Below are 17,411 nucleotides of genomic sequence, written 5' to 3' on the forward strand. Positions count from 1 at the left end.
ATCAGAAGCCATGGATTACAGGCAACATCCGCACTCAGTTAAATGCTAGAGCTGCCGCTTTCAAGGAGCAGGATACAAATCCAAATAAAAAATAATCACGCTACGCCATCTGACAAACCATCAAACAGGCAAAGCGTCAATACAAGACTAACATCGAATCCTACTACACTGGCACTGATGCTCGTCGGATGTGGCAGGGCTTGCAAACTATCACTGATCACAAAGGGAAACCGAGCCGCGAGCTGCCCAGTGACGCGAGCCTACCAGACGAGCTAAATGCCTTCTATGCTTGTTTCGACGCAAGCAACATTGAACCATGTATGAGAGCACCAGCTGTTCCGGACGACTGTGTGATCACGCTATCCTTAGCCGATATGAGTAAGTCCTTTAAACAGGTTAACATTCACAAGGCCACAGGGCCAGACGGATTACCAGGACGCGTACTCAGCATGCGCTGACCAGCTAGCAAGTGTCTTCACTGACATTTTCAACCTCTCCCTGACCCAGTCTGTAATACCCATGTTTCAAGCAGACCACCATAATCCCTGTGCCAAAGAACACCAAGGTAACCTGTCTAAATGACTATCACCCCGTAGCACTCACATCTGCAGCCATGAAATGCTGGTCATGGCTTCATCAACACCATCCTCCAAGACACCCTGGACCCACTCCAATTCCCATTTCGCCCCAACAGATTCACAGGTGACGCAATCTCTATTGTACTCTACACTTCCCATTCGGACAAAAATAACACCTATGTGTGAATGCTGTTCATTGACAATAGCTCAGTGTTCAACACCATAGTGCCCTCCAAGCTCACCACTAAACTAAGGACCCCAGGATTAAACACCTCCCTCTGCAATTTGATACTGGACGGGGTGGTGAGGCTAGGCAACAACACATCCGCCGCGCTGACCCTCAAACCCAATCAATCACCTAACCTCAGGGGTGTGTGCTTAGCCCCCTCCTGTACTCCCTGTTCACCAACGACTGTGTGGCCGCACATGACTCCAACACCATCATCAAGTTTGCTGACGACACAATGGTGGTAGATGCTGAGTAGATGGCGCCGACGGAAACTATGCTGTATATTTTTTTCAATATATTATTTTTTACATTATTAGCTCAGGAAATATTTTATGTCATTACATACAGCCGGGAAGAAGTATTGGATATCAGAGCGGCGGTAACTCACCAGAACTACCAGCATTACGACCAGGAATACGACTTCCCCGAATCAGATCCTTTGTTAGTTCTCCTGAGAGCAATTTAACTGATTCCAGAGGCCGATTCAAAACATCGCCGGTGGAGGAGAGGCACTCGAGGCGGCCTGCTGGTTCGACTTAGGAGGCGCGTACACCACCCACCGCTTCCGAGTATATATTACTCGCTAATGTTAATTCTTTGGATAACAAAGTTGATGAGCTCAGGGCAAGGATTTCTTTGCAGGGAGACATCAGGGCCCGTAACATACTTTGTCTCACGGAAACAAAGCAACTCGGGATACTCTGTCGGAATCGGTCCAGCCAGAGGGATTCTCAGTTCATCGGGCAGATAGGAATAAATATCTCTCCGGGAAGCAGAAGGGCGGATGTGTGTGTTTCATGATTAACGACTTATGGTGTAATTGTGGTAACATACAGGACCTCAAGTCCTTTTGGTCATCCAACCTAGAATACCTCACCATCAAATGCAGACCGTATTATCTCCCAAGATAATTTTCCTCTGTTATAGCCACAGCTGTTTACATCCCCCCTCAAGCTGATACCACGACGGCCCTCAAAGAACTTCACTGGACTTTATGCAAACTGGAAACACATATCCTGAGGCTGCATTTATTGTAGCTGGGGATTTTAACAAAGCAAATTTGAGGACAAGGCTGCCGAAGTTCTATCAACATATTGACTGTAGTACTCGCGCTGCTAAAACTCTGGACCACTGTTATTCAAACTTCCGCGATGCTTACAAGGCCCTCCCCCGTCCTCCTTTCGGCAAATCTGACCACAACTACATTTTGCTTCTCCCTTCCTATAGGCAGAAACTCAAACAGGAAGTACCCATGTTAAGGACTACTCAACGCTGGTCTGACCAATCGGAATCCACGCTTCAAGATTGTTTTGATCACGCGGACTGGGATATGTTCCGGGTAGCTTGCGACGAAAACACTGATACGGTAACTGAGTATAACAGGAAGTGTATAGGAGATGTCGTACCAACTGTGACTATTAAAACTTACCCTAACCAGAAACCGTGGATGGACACGAGATGTATGTGGCAGGGTCTACAGACAATCACGGACTACAAAAGGAAAACCAGCCACGTCGGCAAGACCGACGTCTTGCTTCCGGACAAGCTAAAACACCTTCTTCACCCGCTTTGAGGATAACACAGTGCCACCGACGCAGCCCGACGTGAGTAAAACATTTAAACATGTTAACCCTCGCAAGGCTGCCGGCCCAGACGGCATCCCTAGCCGCGTTCTTAGAGCATGCGCAGACCAGCTGGCTGGTGTGTTTACGGACATATTCAATCTCTCCCTATCCCAGTCTGCTGTCCCCACATGCTTCAAGATGGCCACCATTGTTCCTGTATCCAAGAAAGTAAAGGTAACTGAACAAAATGACTGTCGCCCCGTAGCACTCATCTCTGTCATCATGAAGTGCTTTGAGAGATTAGTCAAGGATCATATCACCTCTACCTTACCTGTCACCCTAGACCCACTTCAATTTGCTTACTGCCCCAATAGATCCACAGACGATGCAATCGCCATCACTCTGCCCTATCCCATCTGGACAAGAGGAATACCTATGTAAGAATGCTGTTCATTGATTATAGCTCAGCATTCAACACCATAGTACCCTCCAAGCTCATCATTAAGCTCGAGGCCCTGGGTCTGAACCCCGCCCTGTGCAACTGGGTCCTGGACTTCCTGACGGGCCGCCCCCAGGTGGTGAAGGTAGGAAACAACACCTCCACTTTGCTGATCCTCAACACTGGGGCCCCACAAGGGTGCGTACTCAGCCCACTCCTGTACTCCCTGTTCACCCATGACTGCGTGGCCAAGCATGCTGCCAACTCAAATCATCAAGTTTGCAGACGACACAACAGTAGTAGGCCTGATTACCAACAATGACTCGAGGGCTCTTGGAGTGTGGTGCCAGGAAAATAACCTCTCACTCAACGTCAACAAAACAAAGGAGATGATCGTGGACTTCAGGAAACAGCAGAGGGTGCACCCCCCTATCCACATCGACGGAACCGCATTGGAGAAGGTGGAAATCTTAAAGTTCCTTGGCGTACACATCATTGACAAACTGAAAATGGACCACCCACACAGACAGTGTGGTGAAGAGGGCTCAACAGAGCCTCTTCAACCTCAGGAGGCTAAAGACATTTGGCTTGGCACCTAAAACCCTCACAAACTTTTACAGATGCACAATTGAGAGCATCGTGTCGGGCTGTATCACCGCCTGGTACGGCAACTGCACCGCCCAAAACCGCAAGGCTCTCGAGAGGGTGGTGTGGTCCGCACAACGCAATACCGGGGGCAAACTACCCATCCTCCAGGACACCTACAGCACCTGATGTCACAGGAAGGCCAAAAAGATCATCTAGGACATCAACCAACCGAGCCACTGCCTGTTCACTCCGCAATCATCCAGAAGGTGAGGTCAGTACAGATGCATCAAAGCTGGGACCGAGAGACTGAAAAACTGTTAAACAGCCATCACTAGCACATTAGAGGCTGCTGCCTATAGACATAGACTAGAAATCACTGACCACTTTAAGAAATGGAACACTAGCCACTTTAATAATGTTTACATATCTTGCATTACTCATCTCATATGTATCTACTGTATTCTATACTATTCTACGGAATCTTAGCCACTTTAATAATGTTTACATATCTTGCATTACTCATCTCATATGTATATACTGTATCTTAGTCCATGCCGCTCTGACATCACTCGTCCATATAAACTCAGCAAAAAAAGAAACGTCCTCTCACTGTCAACTGCGTTTATTTTGAGCAAACTTAACATGTGTAAATATTTGTATGAACATAACAAGATTAAACAACTGAGACATGAAGTTCCACAGACATGTGACTAACAGAAATGGAGTAATGTGTCCCTGAACAAAGGGGGGGGGGGGGGGGGGGGATCGAAATCAAAAGTAACAGTCAGTATCTGGTGTGGCCACCAGCTGCATTAAGTACTGCAGTGCATCTCCTCCTCATGGACTGCACCAGATTTGCCAGTTATTGCTGTGAGATTTTACCCCACACTTCCACCAAGGCACCTGCAAGTTCCCTGACATTTCTGGGGGGGGGAATGGCCCTAGCCCTCACCCTCCGATCCAACAGGTCCCAGACGTGCTCAATGGGATTGAGATCCGGGCTCTTCGCTGGCCATGGCAGAACACTGACATTCCTGTATTGCAGGAAATCACGCACAGAACGAGCAGTATGGCTGGTGGCATTGTCATGCTGGAGGGTCATGTCAGGATGAGCCTGCAGGAAGGGTACCACATGAGGGAGGAGGATGTCTTCCCTGTAACGCACAGCGTTGAGATTGCCTGCAATGACAACAAGCTCAGTCCGATGATGCTGTGACACACCGCCCGAGACCTTGACGGCTCTCCACCTCCAAATCAATCCCGCTCCAGAGTACAGGCCTCGGTGTAATGCTCATTCCTTCGACGATAAACGCAAATCCGACTATCACCCCTGGTGAGACAAAACTGCGACTCGTTAGTGAAGAGCACTTTTTGCCAGTCCTGTCTGGTCCAGCGACGGTGGGTTTGTGCCCAAATGCGACGTTGTTGCCGGTGATGTCTGGTGAGGACCTGCCTTACAACAGGCCTACAAGCCCTCAGTCCAGCCTCTCTCAGCCTATTGCGGAAAGTCTGAGCACTGATGGAGGGATTGTGCGTTCCTGGTGTAACTCGGGCAGTTGTTGTTGCCATCCTGTACCTGTCCCGCAGGTGTGATGTCCGGATGTACCGATCCTGTGCAGGTGTTGTTCCACGTGGTCTGCCACTGCGAGGATGATCAGCTGTCCGTCCTGTCTCCCTGTAGCGCTGTCTTAGGCGTCTCACAGTACGGACATTGCAATTTATTGCCCTGGCCACATCTGCAGTCCTCATGCCTCCTTACAGCATGCCTAAGGCACGTTCACGCAGATGAGCAGGGACCCTGGGAATCTTTCTTTTGGTGTTTTTCAGAGTCAGTAGAAAGGCCTCTTTAGTGTCCTAAGTCTTCATAACTGTGACCTTAATTGCCTACCGTCTGTAAGCTGTTAGTGTCTTAACTACCGTTCCACAGGTGCATGTTCATTAATTGTTTATGGTTCATTGAACAAGCATGGGAAACAGTGTTTAAACCCTTTACAATGAAGATCTGTGAAGTTATTTGGATTTTTACTAATTATCTTTGAAAGACAGGGTCCTGAAAAAGGGATGTTTCTTTTTTTGCTGTGTTTATGTATATATGTACTCTTAATTCATTCCTTACTTAGATTTGTGTGTATTGGGTATATGTTTTGAAATTGTTAGATATTACTTGTTAGATATTACTGCACTGTCGGAGCTAGAAGCACAAGCTTTTCGCTACACCCGCAATAACATCTGCTAAATACATGTATGTGACCAATAACATTTGATTTGATTTGGTAGGCCTGATCACTGACGACGATGGGACAGCCTACAGGTAGGAGGTATCAGACCTGGCAGTGTGATGCCAGGACAACAACCTCTCCCTCAACACCAGCAAGACAAAGGAGCTTATCGTGGACTACAGGAAACGAAGGGCCGAGCACACCCCCATTCACATCGATGGGGCTGTAGTGGAGACAGTCGAGAGCTTCAAGTTCCTCCGTGTCCACATCACTAAGGACCAATCATGGTCTAAACACACCAACACAGTCGTGAAGAGGGCACGACAACGCTTCTTCCCCCTCGGGAGTCTGAAAATATTTGGCAACTGCTTGGCGTCCGACCGCAAGGCGCTACAGAGGGTAGTGCGTACGGCCCAGTACATCACTGGTGCCAAGCTCCCTGCCATCCAGGACCTCTATAGGAGGCGGTGTCAGAGGAAGCCCAAAAAATAGTCAAAGTCATTCTGTTCTCTCTGCTACCGCACGGCAAGTGGTACCGGCGAGCCAAGTCTGGTACCAAAAGGCTTCTACCCCAAAGCCATAAGATTGCTGAACAGTTAATCAAACGGCTAACTGGACTTTCTGCTTTTCACCCCCTACCTACATAGTACTTTAATCAATCAATCAATCAATCAATCAATCACCTAACCAAACCTACATGTACTTATTACCTCAATCAATCACCCCAACTACCTCCTACCCCAGTACACTGATTCGGTACCGGTCCTCCTTTTATATAGCCTGGTTATTGTTATTTTATTGTGTTACTATTTTCATTTTATTGATTTGTAACTGTTCTTACTTTTTAACTGCATTGTTGGGAAAGGGCTCGTAAGTAAGCATTTCACAGTTAAGCCTATTCGGCGCATGTGACAAATACAATTTTATTTAATTTTATTTGAAGGAAAGAAGTTCAGGGAGAAATGAGTAAGACTTTCATAAGAGGACGTAAGTGGCCTCTGACGCATGACAAATTACATAACACTGTAGTGGTGTGGTGATGACATACTGCCATCTAGGCTAACTGACAAAGGATTAAAAGACTTGTGCATCCATGCCAAACAGTGTTTTTGTCATAAAAACTCCACAAAACATTGACATTAGTGTCATGGTGTGGGTCCTTAGTAGGTCGTAGTGCAGTGCACAATGTCAGCAGTATCCCCTTGGCTCCACCAGACCTGACGGTCTCCTCTCCTGCACTAGATAAGGGTCTGGCTACTGGTTACATAAGATTATTATGAAAGAGACAAACAGGGGAGGACAAGAGGAAAAACCAAATGGCGACAGAACAGAGGTAAATCCACAGTCCCAGACAATCACCTCCCATTACCGTCTAGTCTAGCCAGAGATGACTGAATTACTAATCAGGCTGGAGAGAAGCCACTTCTTCCCCTGTGTGTGTCTGTGTGTTTGTGACAAGAACAAAGGTGGCTGACACAGAGACATGTAGTTGGAGGGTGGTGTGTGTGTCATGGTTGGGGTCAATTCAGAATTTAATTAAATTCAACCCATTAATTTAAATTTGAAATGGCCACACCCCAGAGGAAGCAGAATTTTAATTAAAGGAAGTAGAATTTAACTCAAACCAATTCAAAGAAATTAAAACTGAGACATGGACAATACAAATGTAAATCCTTTTACAAAATATTTTGTCAAAAGCATCTGCCATCTCTTACTAAAGAAACCATTTCAAATATTAAAAGGTGCACTACGCATAAATCGCTTCGCCATTTCCTGGTTGCAAAGATTCTAATAGTTCGCCTAATTCCAGTTTGTGGCAAAACAAGCAACTATAGTGTAGAGAATAATTGTACCATCTAAACCGCTGTGAAATATTTTTTGCCATAACCAAAGTTATTGTATTTTCAGCTGTTTGAAGCTGGTGTACAAAACCGAAAGGAAAAGACGCAAAAACAAACTTAACGGGAAGCATAGAAATAGTACACATAGAACCGATCTACTGCTTCTTAGACTTGCTTTCAATGAGTATTACAGATCTATAACACATATTTCTGTGTGAATTTGGTCAGTCGCCCAAAATTTTTGCATATGGCAGCTTTAACTTGATTACATAACTCAAAATATGTCAAACAGTATTTTGTTTGTATTTGTTCATGAGATGTTAGGTTGTTCACTTCCATTCTGTTCTGAGTGGTTGATCTAATAACGCATTCTGGAAAGAAAAACTATACTAATACTTATAATAACATGAAAGTGAATTTGAATTATTAGAGTGGAAGGAAGTAGAGATGGGGTGGAGGTACTTCATTAACTGTATTCCTCCTTTCAGGTGAAAAATGTTGGGAAATTAATAGCATGTCTAGAGTGATGTAAGCAGAAAATAGCTACAGCTAACGCAACACGGCTGTTTGATGTGGTGTTAAATGTTTGATACATTCTACTTTCTCTGATTTCCTGCTTCTTTTCCCCAAACACATAGATGTTTAATATTCTCATTGATGTAATGCACAGCTGACACTACTGTTGGGAACACTTTACTTGAAGCCTCCACCAACCCCTACATAACCCTGTTGTAACAATAACATAACATACTGTATTTATATTGTTTGTTGTATGTACCTTACCTGCCTACCAGCTGTAAAGTAAAGTAAAGTTCGGAACTCATAAAGATTCTACTCCATTTCTCGATCGATCTCTATCCCTCCATCTCTCACCTGTCATAGTGAAACCCTGAGAGTAGATGATCTCTCCGTCTCCGTAGAAGAGCTGGTCGTCATCCTCGTCGTCCTGGTCGGCGTAGCCGTGCAGGTGCTCCAGGTAGGGCAGTACGGTCATGCTACGCCATGCGTCCCTCCGGTCAGCGCTGGGGGGCATGGGCACCAGAGGCTCTGTGGCAGGGTGTTTCTTCCTCACCCAGCTGAAACCACACAACATTGGTTATACTTCAACTAAGATACAATCTTTATTGTTTTGGGCCCATACCTCATTTTTTGGGGTGATATTTGCCTTTCATTTTGGACCTATCTACATGAAGCTTATTCTTTTTTGTGCAGCTAATTTAGCGTTTATTTAACCAGGTGAGTCAGTTGAGAACCAGTTCTCAATAATGCTCTAGATGCCCAAGGCAAAAAACTCAGTGACACCTGTCTCTGTGTCCAGTATGAAGTAAGTTAGAGGTAGTTTTGCGAGCCAATGCTAACAGGTGTTAGCACAATGACTGGAAGTCTATGGGTATCTGCTTCCAGTCATTGCACTAATGCTAATTAGCAATTGCGCTTGCGCTAGTTAGCAACTTCCTTCAAACTTTACGCATCTGACTCAGGGGAGGTAGATAAAGGGCCTCGTCAAAATCCCGAAGTATCCCTTTAACAAGACGATTTGCTTATGGAAACACAATACAGTGCCTTCAGAAAGTATTAACACTCCTTTACTTTTTCTCCCAGAAAATTTGAGATTGTGTCTCACTGGCCTAACACACACACACAACCCCATAATGTCAAAGTGGAATTATGTTTTTTATTTTATCTTTTACAAATTAATTAAAACTGAAAGGCTGAAATTTCTCGAGTCAATAAGTATTCAACCCCTTTGTTATGGCAAGCCTAAATACGTTCAGGAGTCAAACTTTGCTTAACAAGTCACATAAGTTGCAATAATAGTGTTTAACATGATTTTTGAATTACTTCCTCATCTCTGTACCCCACACATACAATTATCTGTAAAGGTCCCTCAGTCGAGCAGTGAATTTCATCCACAAAGACCAGGGAGGTTTTCCAATGCCTCGCAAAGAAGGGCACCGATTGGTAGATGGGTAAAAATGTAAAAAGCAGACATTGAATATCCCTTTGAGCATGGTGAAGTTATTAATTACACTTTTGATGGTGTGTCAATACACCCAGTCAGTACAAAGATACTAGCGTCCTTCCTAACTCAGTTGCAGGAGAGGGAAGAATACCGCTAAGGGATTTCACCATGAGGCCAATGGTGACTTTAAACAGTTAGAGTTTAATGGCTGTGAGGATGGATCAACAAAATTGATCCAAAATTGTAGTTACTCTACAATCATAAACTAAAATGACAGTGAAAAGAAGGAAGCCTGTACAGAATTAAAAATATTCCAAAACATGCATCCTGTTTGCAATAAGGCACTAAAGTAAAACTGCAAAGAATTTGGCTAAGAAATTAGCTTTATGTCCTGAATACAAAGCGTTATGTTTGGGGCAAATCCTACAACACGTCACTGAGTACCACTCTTCATATTTTTAAGCATGGTGGTGGCTGCATCATGTTATGGGTATGCTTCTCATTGGCAAGGACTAGGGAGATTTTGGGGGGATAAAAATAAATGGAATAGAGCTAAGCACAGGCAGAATCCTAGAGAAAAACCTGGTTCAGTTTGCTTTCCAACAGACACTGGGAGACAAATTCACCTTTCAGCAGGACAATAAGCTAAAACAAAAGGCCAAATATACACTGGAGTTTCTTACCAGGATGACATTGAATGTTCCTAGTTGCAGTTTTGACTTAAATCTGCTTGAAAACCTATGGCAAGACTTGAAAATGGCTGTCTAGCAATGATCAACAACCAACTTGATGGAGCTTGAAGAATTGTAAAAATAATAATGTGCAAATATTGTACAAGCCAGGTGTGCAAATCTCTTAGAGACTTACCCAGAAAGACAGCTGTAAAATCACTGCCAAAAGGTGATTCTAACATGTATTGCCTCAGGGGTGTGAATACTTATGTCAATTAGATATTTCTGTATTTCATTTTCAATAAATTTGCAAAAATGTCAAAAAACATGTAGATGTTTTTTTTTTTTTTTTTAATCCATTTTGAATGCAGACTGAAACACAACAACATGTTGAATAAGTCAAGGGGTATGAATGTGTTGTTAAATGTGTGAACAAAGAAACTACTAAAGGGAGTATGGCCCAGGGCTCTGCAGCTGACATGCAGAGGAACATGGGGACAGGCTTTGTGTGACTGACATCTATGACAAAGAGGCAAGCTTCTGTCATCTGCCACTAGGTAGTGTGTGTTCTCTCCAGACCTGGGTTCAAATACTATTTCAATTATTTTAATTACTTATAAATATATCTCAAAGTAAGAATTTCCATATTGTTTCTTTGAAGATACAAGTAGCGAAATATTATAATGTATTTGGAAATACACTTGGAAAGTATCGGCATGTATTTGAAAATACTCAAATACACAGACAAGTGTATTTTCAAATACAAATATTCAAATACTCAAAGGCATTTTAATCCAGGTCTGTTTGGTCCTAGGGTTATTTGAAATAATGTATTTAGAAATAAGTATTTGAAAATAGTTTCAAATAGCAGGCTATTTATAGGAAATTATTTGAAAAATACTGTCAAATACTTCTAATAGAGGTAGTTGATTCAGCACCACATTAGAAAACACTCAAAATACACAGAATATAAGTATTTAAATAACAAATACTTAGATAACAATGTATTTGAACACGGATCTGGTTCGCTCTCATTCATTTACACACCAAATAGCACACACACACACACACACACACATCTAATAACACACACAGCTTAGGAGCTCCTAATTAGGGGGCATGGTGGAAACAGCTGGTCTCTCCCAAGAGCGCAGGCCTTTTATGTGTTGCATATTAAAAACACTCCCTGTCATCCATTACTGTCATAGTAATTTGACATGCAAATACTCAACTACTGTACTGAAGTACAGTACCGAGATAAAGAGAGACTTGTTAGTGTAGTGTAAAAAGCCTACTCCCAAGCCAGCTTTAAAGCCAAATATCCAGTCTCCTCGCATTGGGCTAAAACTAGTGATGGGGCGAGGGGGGGGGGGGCTCCCTCTTGTCCCTCTGCAGCAGACATACAATACCAGTCAAAAGTTTGGACACACCTACTCTTTCAAGGGTTTTTCTTTATTTTTACTATTCTTTATATTGTAGAATAATAGTGAAGACATCAAAACTATGAAGTAACACATATGGAATCATGTAGTAAGCAAAAGAGTGTTAAACAAATCAAAATATATTTTTTATTCGAGATTCTTCAAATAGCCACCCTTTGCCTTGATGACAGCTTTGCACACTCTTGGCATTCTCTCAACCTGCTTCATGAGGTAGTCACATGGAATGCATTTCAATTAACAGGTGTGCCTTCTTAAAAGTTAATTTGTGGAATTTCTTTCCTTCTTAATGCGTTTGAGCCAATCAGTTGTGTTGTGACAAGGTAGGGGGGGGGGTATACAGAAGATAGCCCTATTTGGTAACAGATCAAGTCCATATTATGGCAAGAACAGCTCAAATAAGCAAAGAGAAACGACAGTCCATCATTACTTTAAGACCTGAAGGTCAGTCAATACGGAACATTTCAAGAACTTTGAAAGTTTCTTCAAGTGCAGTCGCAAAAACCATCAAGCGCTATGATGAAACTGGCTCTCATGAGGACCGCCACAGGAATGGAAGACCCAGAGTTACCTCTGTTGCAGAGGATAAGTTAATTAGAGTTACCAGCCTCAGAAATTGCAGCCCAAATAAATGCTTCACAGAGTTCAAGTCACAGACACATCTCAACATCAACTATTCAGTGGGGACTGTGTGAGTCAGGTCTTCATGGTCGAATTGCTGCAAAGAAACCACTACTAAAGGACACCAATTAGAAGAAGAGACCTGCTTGGGCCAAGAAACACGAGCAATGGACATTAGACCAGAGGAAATTTGTCCTTTGGTCTGGAGTCCAAATTTGAGATCTTTGGTTCCAACCGCCGTGTCTTTGTGAGACGCGGTTTGGGTGAACGGATGATCTCCGCATGAGTAGTTCCCACAGTAAAGCATGGACGAGGAGGTGTTATGGTGTGGGGGTGCTTTGCTGGTGACACTGTCTGTGATTTATTTAGAATTCAAGGCACACTTAACCAGCATGGCTACCACAGCAGTCTGCAGCGATACTCCATCCCATCTGGTTTGGGCTTAGTGGGACTATCATTTGTTTATCAACAGGACAATGACCCAGCACACCTCCAGGATGTGTAAGGGCTATTTTAGCAAGAAGGAGAGTGATGGAGTGCTGCATCAGATCACCTGGCCTCCACAATCCCCCGACCGCAACCCAATTGAGATGGTTTGGGATGAGTCGGACGGCAGAGTGAAGAAAAAGCAGCATATGTGCTCAGCAGGTTGAGAGAATGCCAAGAGTGTCCAAAGCAGTCATCAAGGCAAAGGGTGGCTATTTGAAGAATCTCAAATATAAAATATGTTTTGATTTGTTTAACACTTTTGTGGTTACTACATGATTCCATATGTGTTATTTCATAGTTTGGATGTCTTTACTATTATTCTAATATGTAGAAAATAGTAAAAATAAAGAAAAACCCTTGAATGAGTAGGTGTGTCCAACCTTTTGACTGGTACTGTGTGGTGAGCAATATGTTTGGAACATTGAATCGCAATAAAATCACAGTACCGAATCGCAATACAGTAGCGTGATAATATCGTATTGTGAGGTCCCTGGCAATTCCCAGCCCTAGCATATACAGGACAACAAAGTAGTCCTTGCAGCCAGGCGTGATTTGCTCTGATGTTGACAGACTACAACAGCGCGGATTGAGGACAACAGAAGCAGAGCCGCAATGCACAACAATTGACCAAGGATTTCTTTTTTTGTCATTCTCACTGCAGTATGTTTCACCACTAAATCTCCTGCATGTCATAAAGCAGAATCATTTTGTTGAGTTCATATTTAAGAGACAGAAATGTCCCACGTCCCCTTCCTCCTATTGCCAGAAATAGTGAAGAGCTAAGCAACACACTATGTAACGGGCAGCTTACTTTCTGAAAAAGGAGTGAGTAATAGTAGAGAGAGAGGCCTGTGGAGACCTTGGCCTTTTGTTTCGTAACAACGCATGGAGCGTCAGTGACGACAGCCATACCATGGGGCCATAGAGGTAGGCATGTGTGCACAGTATGATTGTGTGTGTTTTCTGTACATTGTGACGTGGGATAGATTGTGTGTGTTTTCTGTACATTGTGACGTGGGATTGATTGTGTGTTTTCTGTACATTGTGTGTACAACTCCTCTTTACATTCTATCTACACCTCCGTCCATAATCTTCTCCATCTTTTCCTTGATTATAACAGGACACACTCCCACTCACTGCTATTCACTGATTTACATTTACATTTTAGTCATTTAGCAGACGCTCTTATCCAGAGCGACTTACAGTTAGTGAATACATTTTTTTTTTATACTGGCCCCCCGTGGGAATCAAACCCACAACCCTGGCGTTGCAAACGCCATGCTCTATCAACTGAGCTACATCCCTGCCGGCCATACCCTCCCCTACCCTGGACGACGCTGGGCCAATTGTGCGCCGTCCATGAGTCTCCCGGTCGCGGCCGGCTGCGACAGAGCCTGGATTCGAACCAGGATCTCTAGTGGCACAGTTAGCACTGTGATGCAGTGCCTTAGACCACTGCGCCACTCAGGAGTCATATCAAGTGCTGCAGACATTCTCCTCCACTCACTAGTTATATAATGGAATAAGCAATAAGCAGTTACTTAAAGCAACTTATATATGTATACTGAACAAAAATATAAAAACGCAACATGTAAAGTGTTGGTCCCATGTTTTATGAGCTGAAATAAAAAGATCACAGAAATGTCCCATACAACATTCCACAATCAACAGCCTGATCAACGCTATGCGAAGGAGATGTTTAGCGCTGCATGAGGCAAATGGGGGTCACACCAGATACTGACTGGTTCTGATCCACGCCCCTAGCTTTTTTTTTTTTTTTTTTTTTAAAGGTATCTTTGACCAACAGATTCATATCTGTATTCACAGTCATGTGAAATCCATAGATTAGGGCCTATTGAATTTATTTCAATTGACTGATTTCCTTATTAACTGTAACTCAGTAAAATCTTTGAAATTGTTGCGTTTATATTTGTGTTCAGTGTATAATTGGTGATGTGCAGTTAAGAGAGGGCTAGTAAAATGAGGGTTTAGGATAAGAAGTGATCAAGCCTCCATAAGGCAGCCTAGTGAAGCTGCTACACCATAAGAGAAGGGTCCCCTCAGGAGCTGGGTCATTAAAGTTGCATTGACTCCAGCATGGTGTCTCTACCCATAGTAATTCTCCTTAATGTTAATATTTGCACAGAGCTGGGTAATTAATTTTAAAGACCCATCTGCCCTTTTGCCTGGTTAAATATTTATACAGTCATTTTTCCCCAGCTCCTATTTACGCCTCCTTATCGTTTGTTTATTTTGGCATGGCCACAAATAGAAGGACCACATATGAAGGAGCGATTGATTAGATTCTCCTGAATAATTGCATGTTATTAACTTTGTTATTAACATGCACTAAGGTAGGTTAGGTCAGGCGACACAGGACACACTACATCCTATCATGGTGAGCAATCCATACCTGGAAGTGAAAGAAACTTGAAGTTAAACACATTTGCTATCAAGTTAATAAACTATAAATAAGCTATGTTAATAAACAGAATATTCAAGAAGCGTATGTTAGATGTATCTAAACCAACTCTCCAACATAGTTCATAAAACATTTTTAGTTGTACTTTTCACCCCTTTTTTTCCCCCAATTTCGTGATATCCAAATTGGTAGTTACAGTATTGTCCCAGCGCTGCAACTCCCGTACGGACTCGGGAGAGGCGAAGGTCGAGAGCCATGCGTCCTCCGAAACACGACCCCACCAAGCCGCACTGCTTCTTGACACACTGCCCGCTTAACCCGGAAGCCAGCTGCACCAATGTGTCGGAGGAAACGTCGTACAGCTGGAGCGCGATGGGACAAGGACATCCCGGACGGGCAAACCCTCCCCTAACCCGGACGACGCTGGGCGAATTGTGCGCCGCCTCATGGGTCTCCCGGTCCTGGCCGGCTGCGACACAGCCTGGGATCAAACCCGGGTCTGTAGTGATGCCTCTAGCACTGCGATGCAGTGCCTTGAACCACTGCGCCACTCGGGAGGCCCCCACATAGTTCATTACAAGCATGTGTATGTGTGCGTGTCTACACTCTACAAGAATTTGCCTGTTTTCATAATTTCTCTCTCATTCCATTTTGCACCCAATACAGTGAGCCAAAATGAAATATGATTTTAAAGCAGTTTCGAGACGCCCACGGTGAATACAATGCATGATTTTCCCTCCCTCCCTCTCCGAGCTCTAGCATCACACAGATACGCTTCAGTCATCTGTTGCCATGGTAACTGCAGCCGACACTCGCCAGATCATCAGCCCATGTAGTCAAGAGTCTTTAAGGGCTTGGAAAAAAGACTGGAAAGTTAGGAGGAGAGAGAGGGAGCGATAGATAGGCAGCATTTCCCAGCCCAGCCAGTCTGACTGATGCCTTTTTAACTACAGCTCATCAGAAGCCCTGAGGTAGCACCAAATAAGGCAACATATCTCACTACCACATGACTTCTCATAATGTTATTAGATAGAGGCATACAAAAGGTTGGAAGCATAATTGGTTGTAACTAGGGTTGAACGGCGGAAACCCGGTTACCGAGATTTATCACCCAAAACCACTCCCTTTTCCGAGGACAAATAACTGTGAGAAACCGGTAAATTATAATACATTATTTACAGTTGAAGTCGGAAGTTTACATACACCTTAGCCAAATACATTTAAACTCAGTTACACAATTCTTGACATTTAATCCTAGTAAAAATTCCCTGTCTGACTTTAATTTAAGAATGTGAAATGTCAGAATAATAGTAGAGAGGATGATTTATTTCAGCTTTTATTTCTTTCATCACATTCCCAGTGGGTCAGAAGTTTACATACACTCAATTAGTATTTGGTAGCATTGCCTTTAAAATTCTTAACTTGGGTCAAACGTTTCGGGTAGCCTTCCACAAGCTTCCCACAATAAGTTGGGTGAATTTTGGCCCATTCCTCCTGACAGAGCTGATGTAACTGAGTCAGGTTTGTAGGCCTCCTTGCTCACACACGCTTTTTCAGTTCTGCCCACATATTTTCTATAGGATTGAGGTCAGGGTTTTGTGATGGCCACTCCAATACCTTGACTTTGTTGTCCTTAAGCCATTTTGCCACAAATTTGGAAGTATGCTTGGGGTCATTATCCATTTGGAAGACCCATTTGCGACCAAGCTTTAACTTCCTGACTGATGTCTTGAGATGTTGCTTCAATATATCCACATTATATTCATTCCTCATGATGCCATCTATTTTGTGAAGTGCACCAGTCCCTCCTGCAGCAAAGCACACCCACAGCATGATGCTGTCACCCCCATGCTTCACGGTTGGGATGGTGTTCTTCGGCTTGCGAGCAACCCCCTTTTTCCTCCAAACATAACAATGGTCATTATGGCCAAACAGTTCTATTTTTGTTTCATCAGACCAGGGGACATTTATCCAAAAAGCACAATCTTTGTCCCCTTGTGCAGTTGCAAACCGTAGTCTGTCTTTTTTATGGCGGTTTTGGAGCAGCGGCTTCTTCCTTGCTGAGCGGCCTTTCCGGTTATGTCGATATAGGACTCGTTTTACTATGGATATAGATACTTTTGTACCTGTTTCCTCCAGCATCTTCACAAGGTCCTTTGCTGTTGTTCTGGTATTGATTTGCACTTTTCGCACCAAAGTACGTTCATCTCTAGGAGACAGAACGCATCTCCTTCCTGAGCGGTATGATGGCTTCGTGGTCCCATGGTGTTTATACTTGCGTACTATTGTTTGTACAGATGAACATGGTACCTTCAGGCGTTTGGAAAAGGATGAACCAGACTTGTGG

At 43.6% G+C, this 17,411-nt stretch overlaps 1 protein-coding gene across 2 annotated transcripts in view; it reads right to left on the reverse strand.

Annotated features, from left to right (window-relative positions):
- Positions 1–17,411, reverse strand: part of LOC311131423 (serine/threonine-protein kinase stk11-like) — a 47,856-nt gene that overhangs the window by 17,531 nt on the left and 12,914 nt on the right. For both annotated transcript variants that reach the window (XM_084164397.1, XM_084164398.1), the window contains exon 9: positions 8,333–8,535. In XM_084164397.1, coding sequence (XP_084020523.1) covers positions 8,333–8,535 — 203 coding nt within the window. The remainder of the gene's footprint in view (positions 1–8,332; positions 8,536–17,411) is intronic.

Source organism: Coregonus lavaretus (assembly GCF_964263955.1).
Source record: "Coregonus lavaretus genome assembly, chromosome: 6".
Taxonomy (NCBI): domain Eukaryota; kingdom Metazoa; phylum Chordata; class Actinopteri; order Salmoniformes; family Salmonidae; genus Coregonus; species Coregonus lavaretus.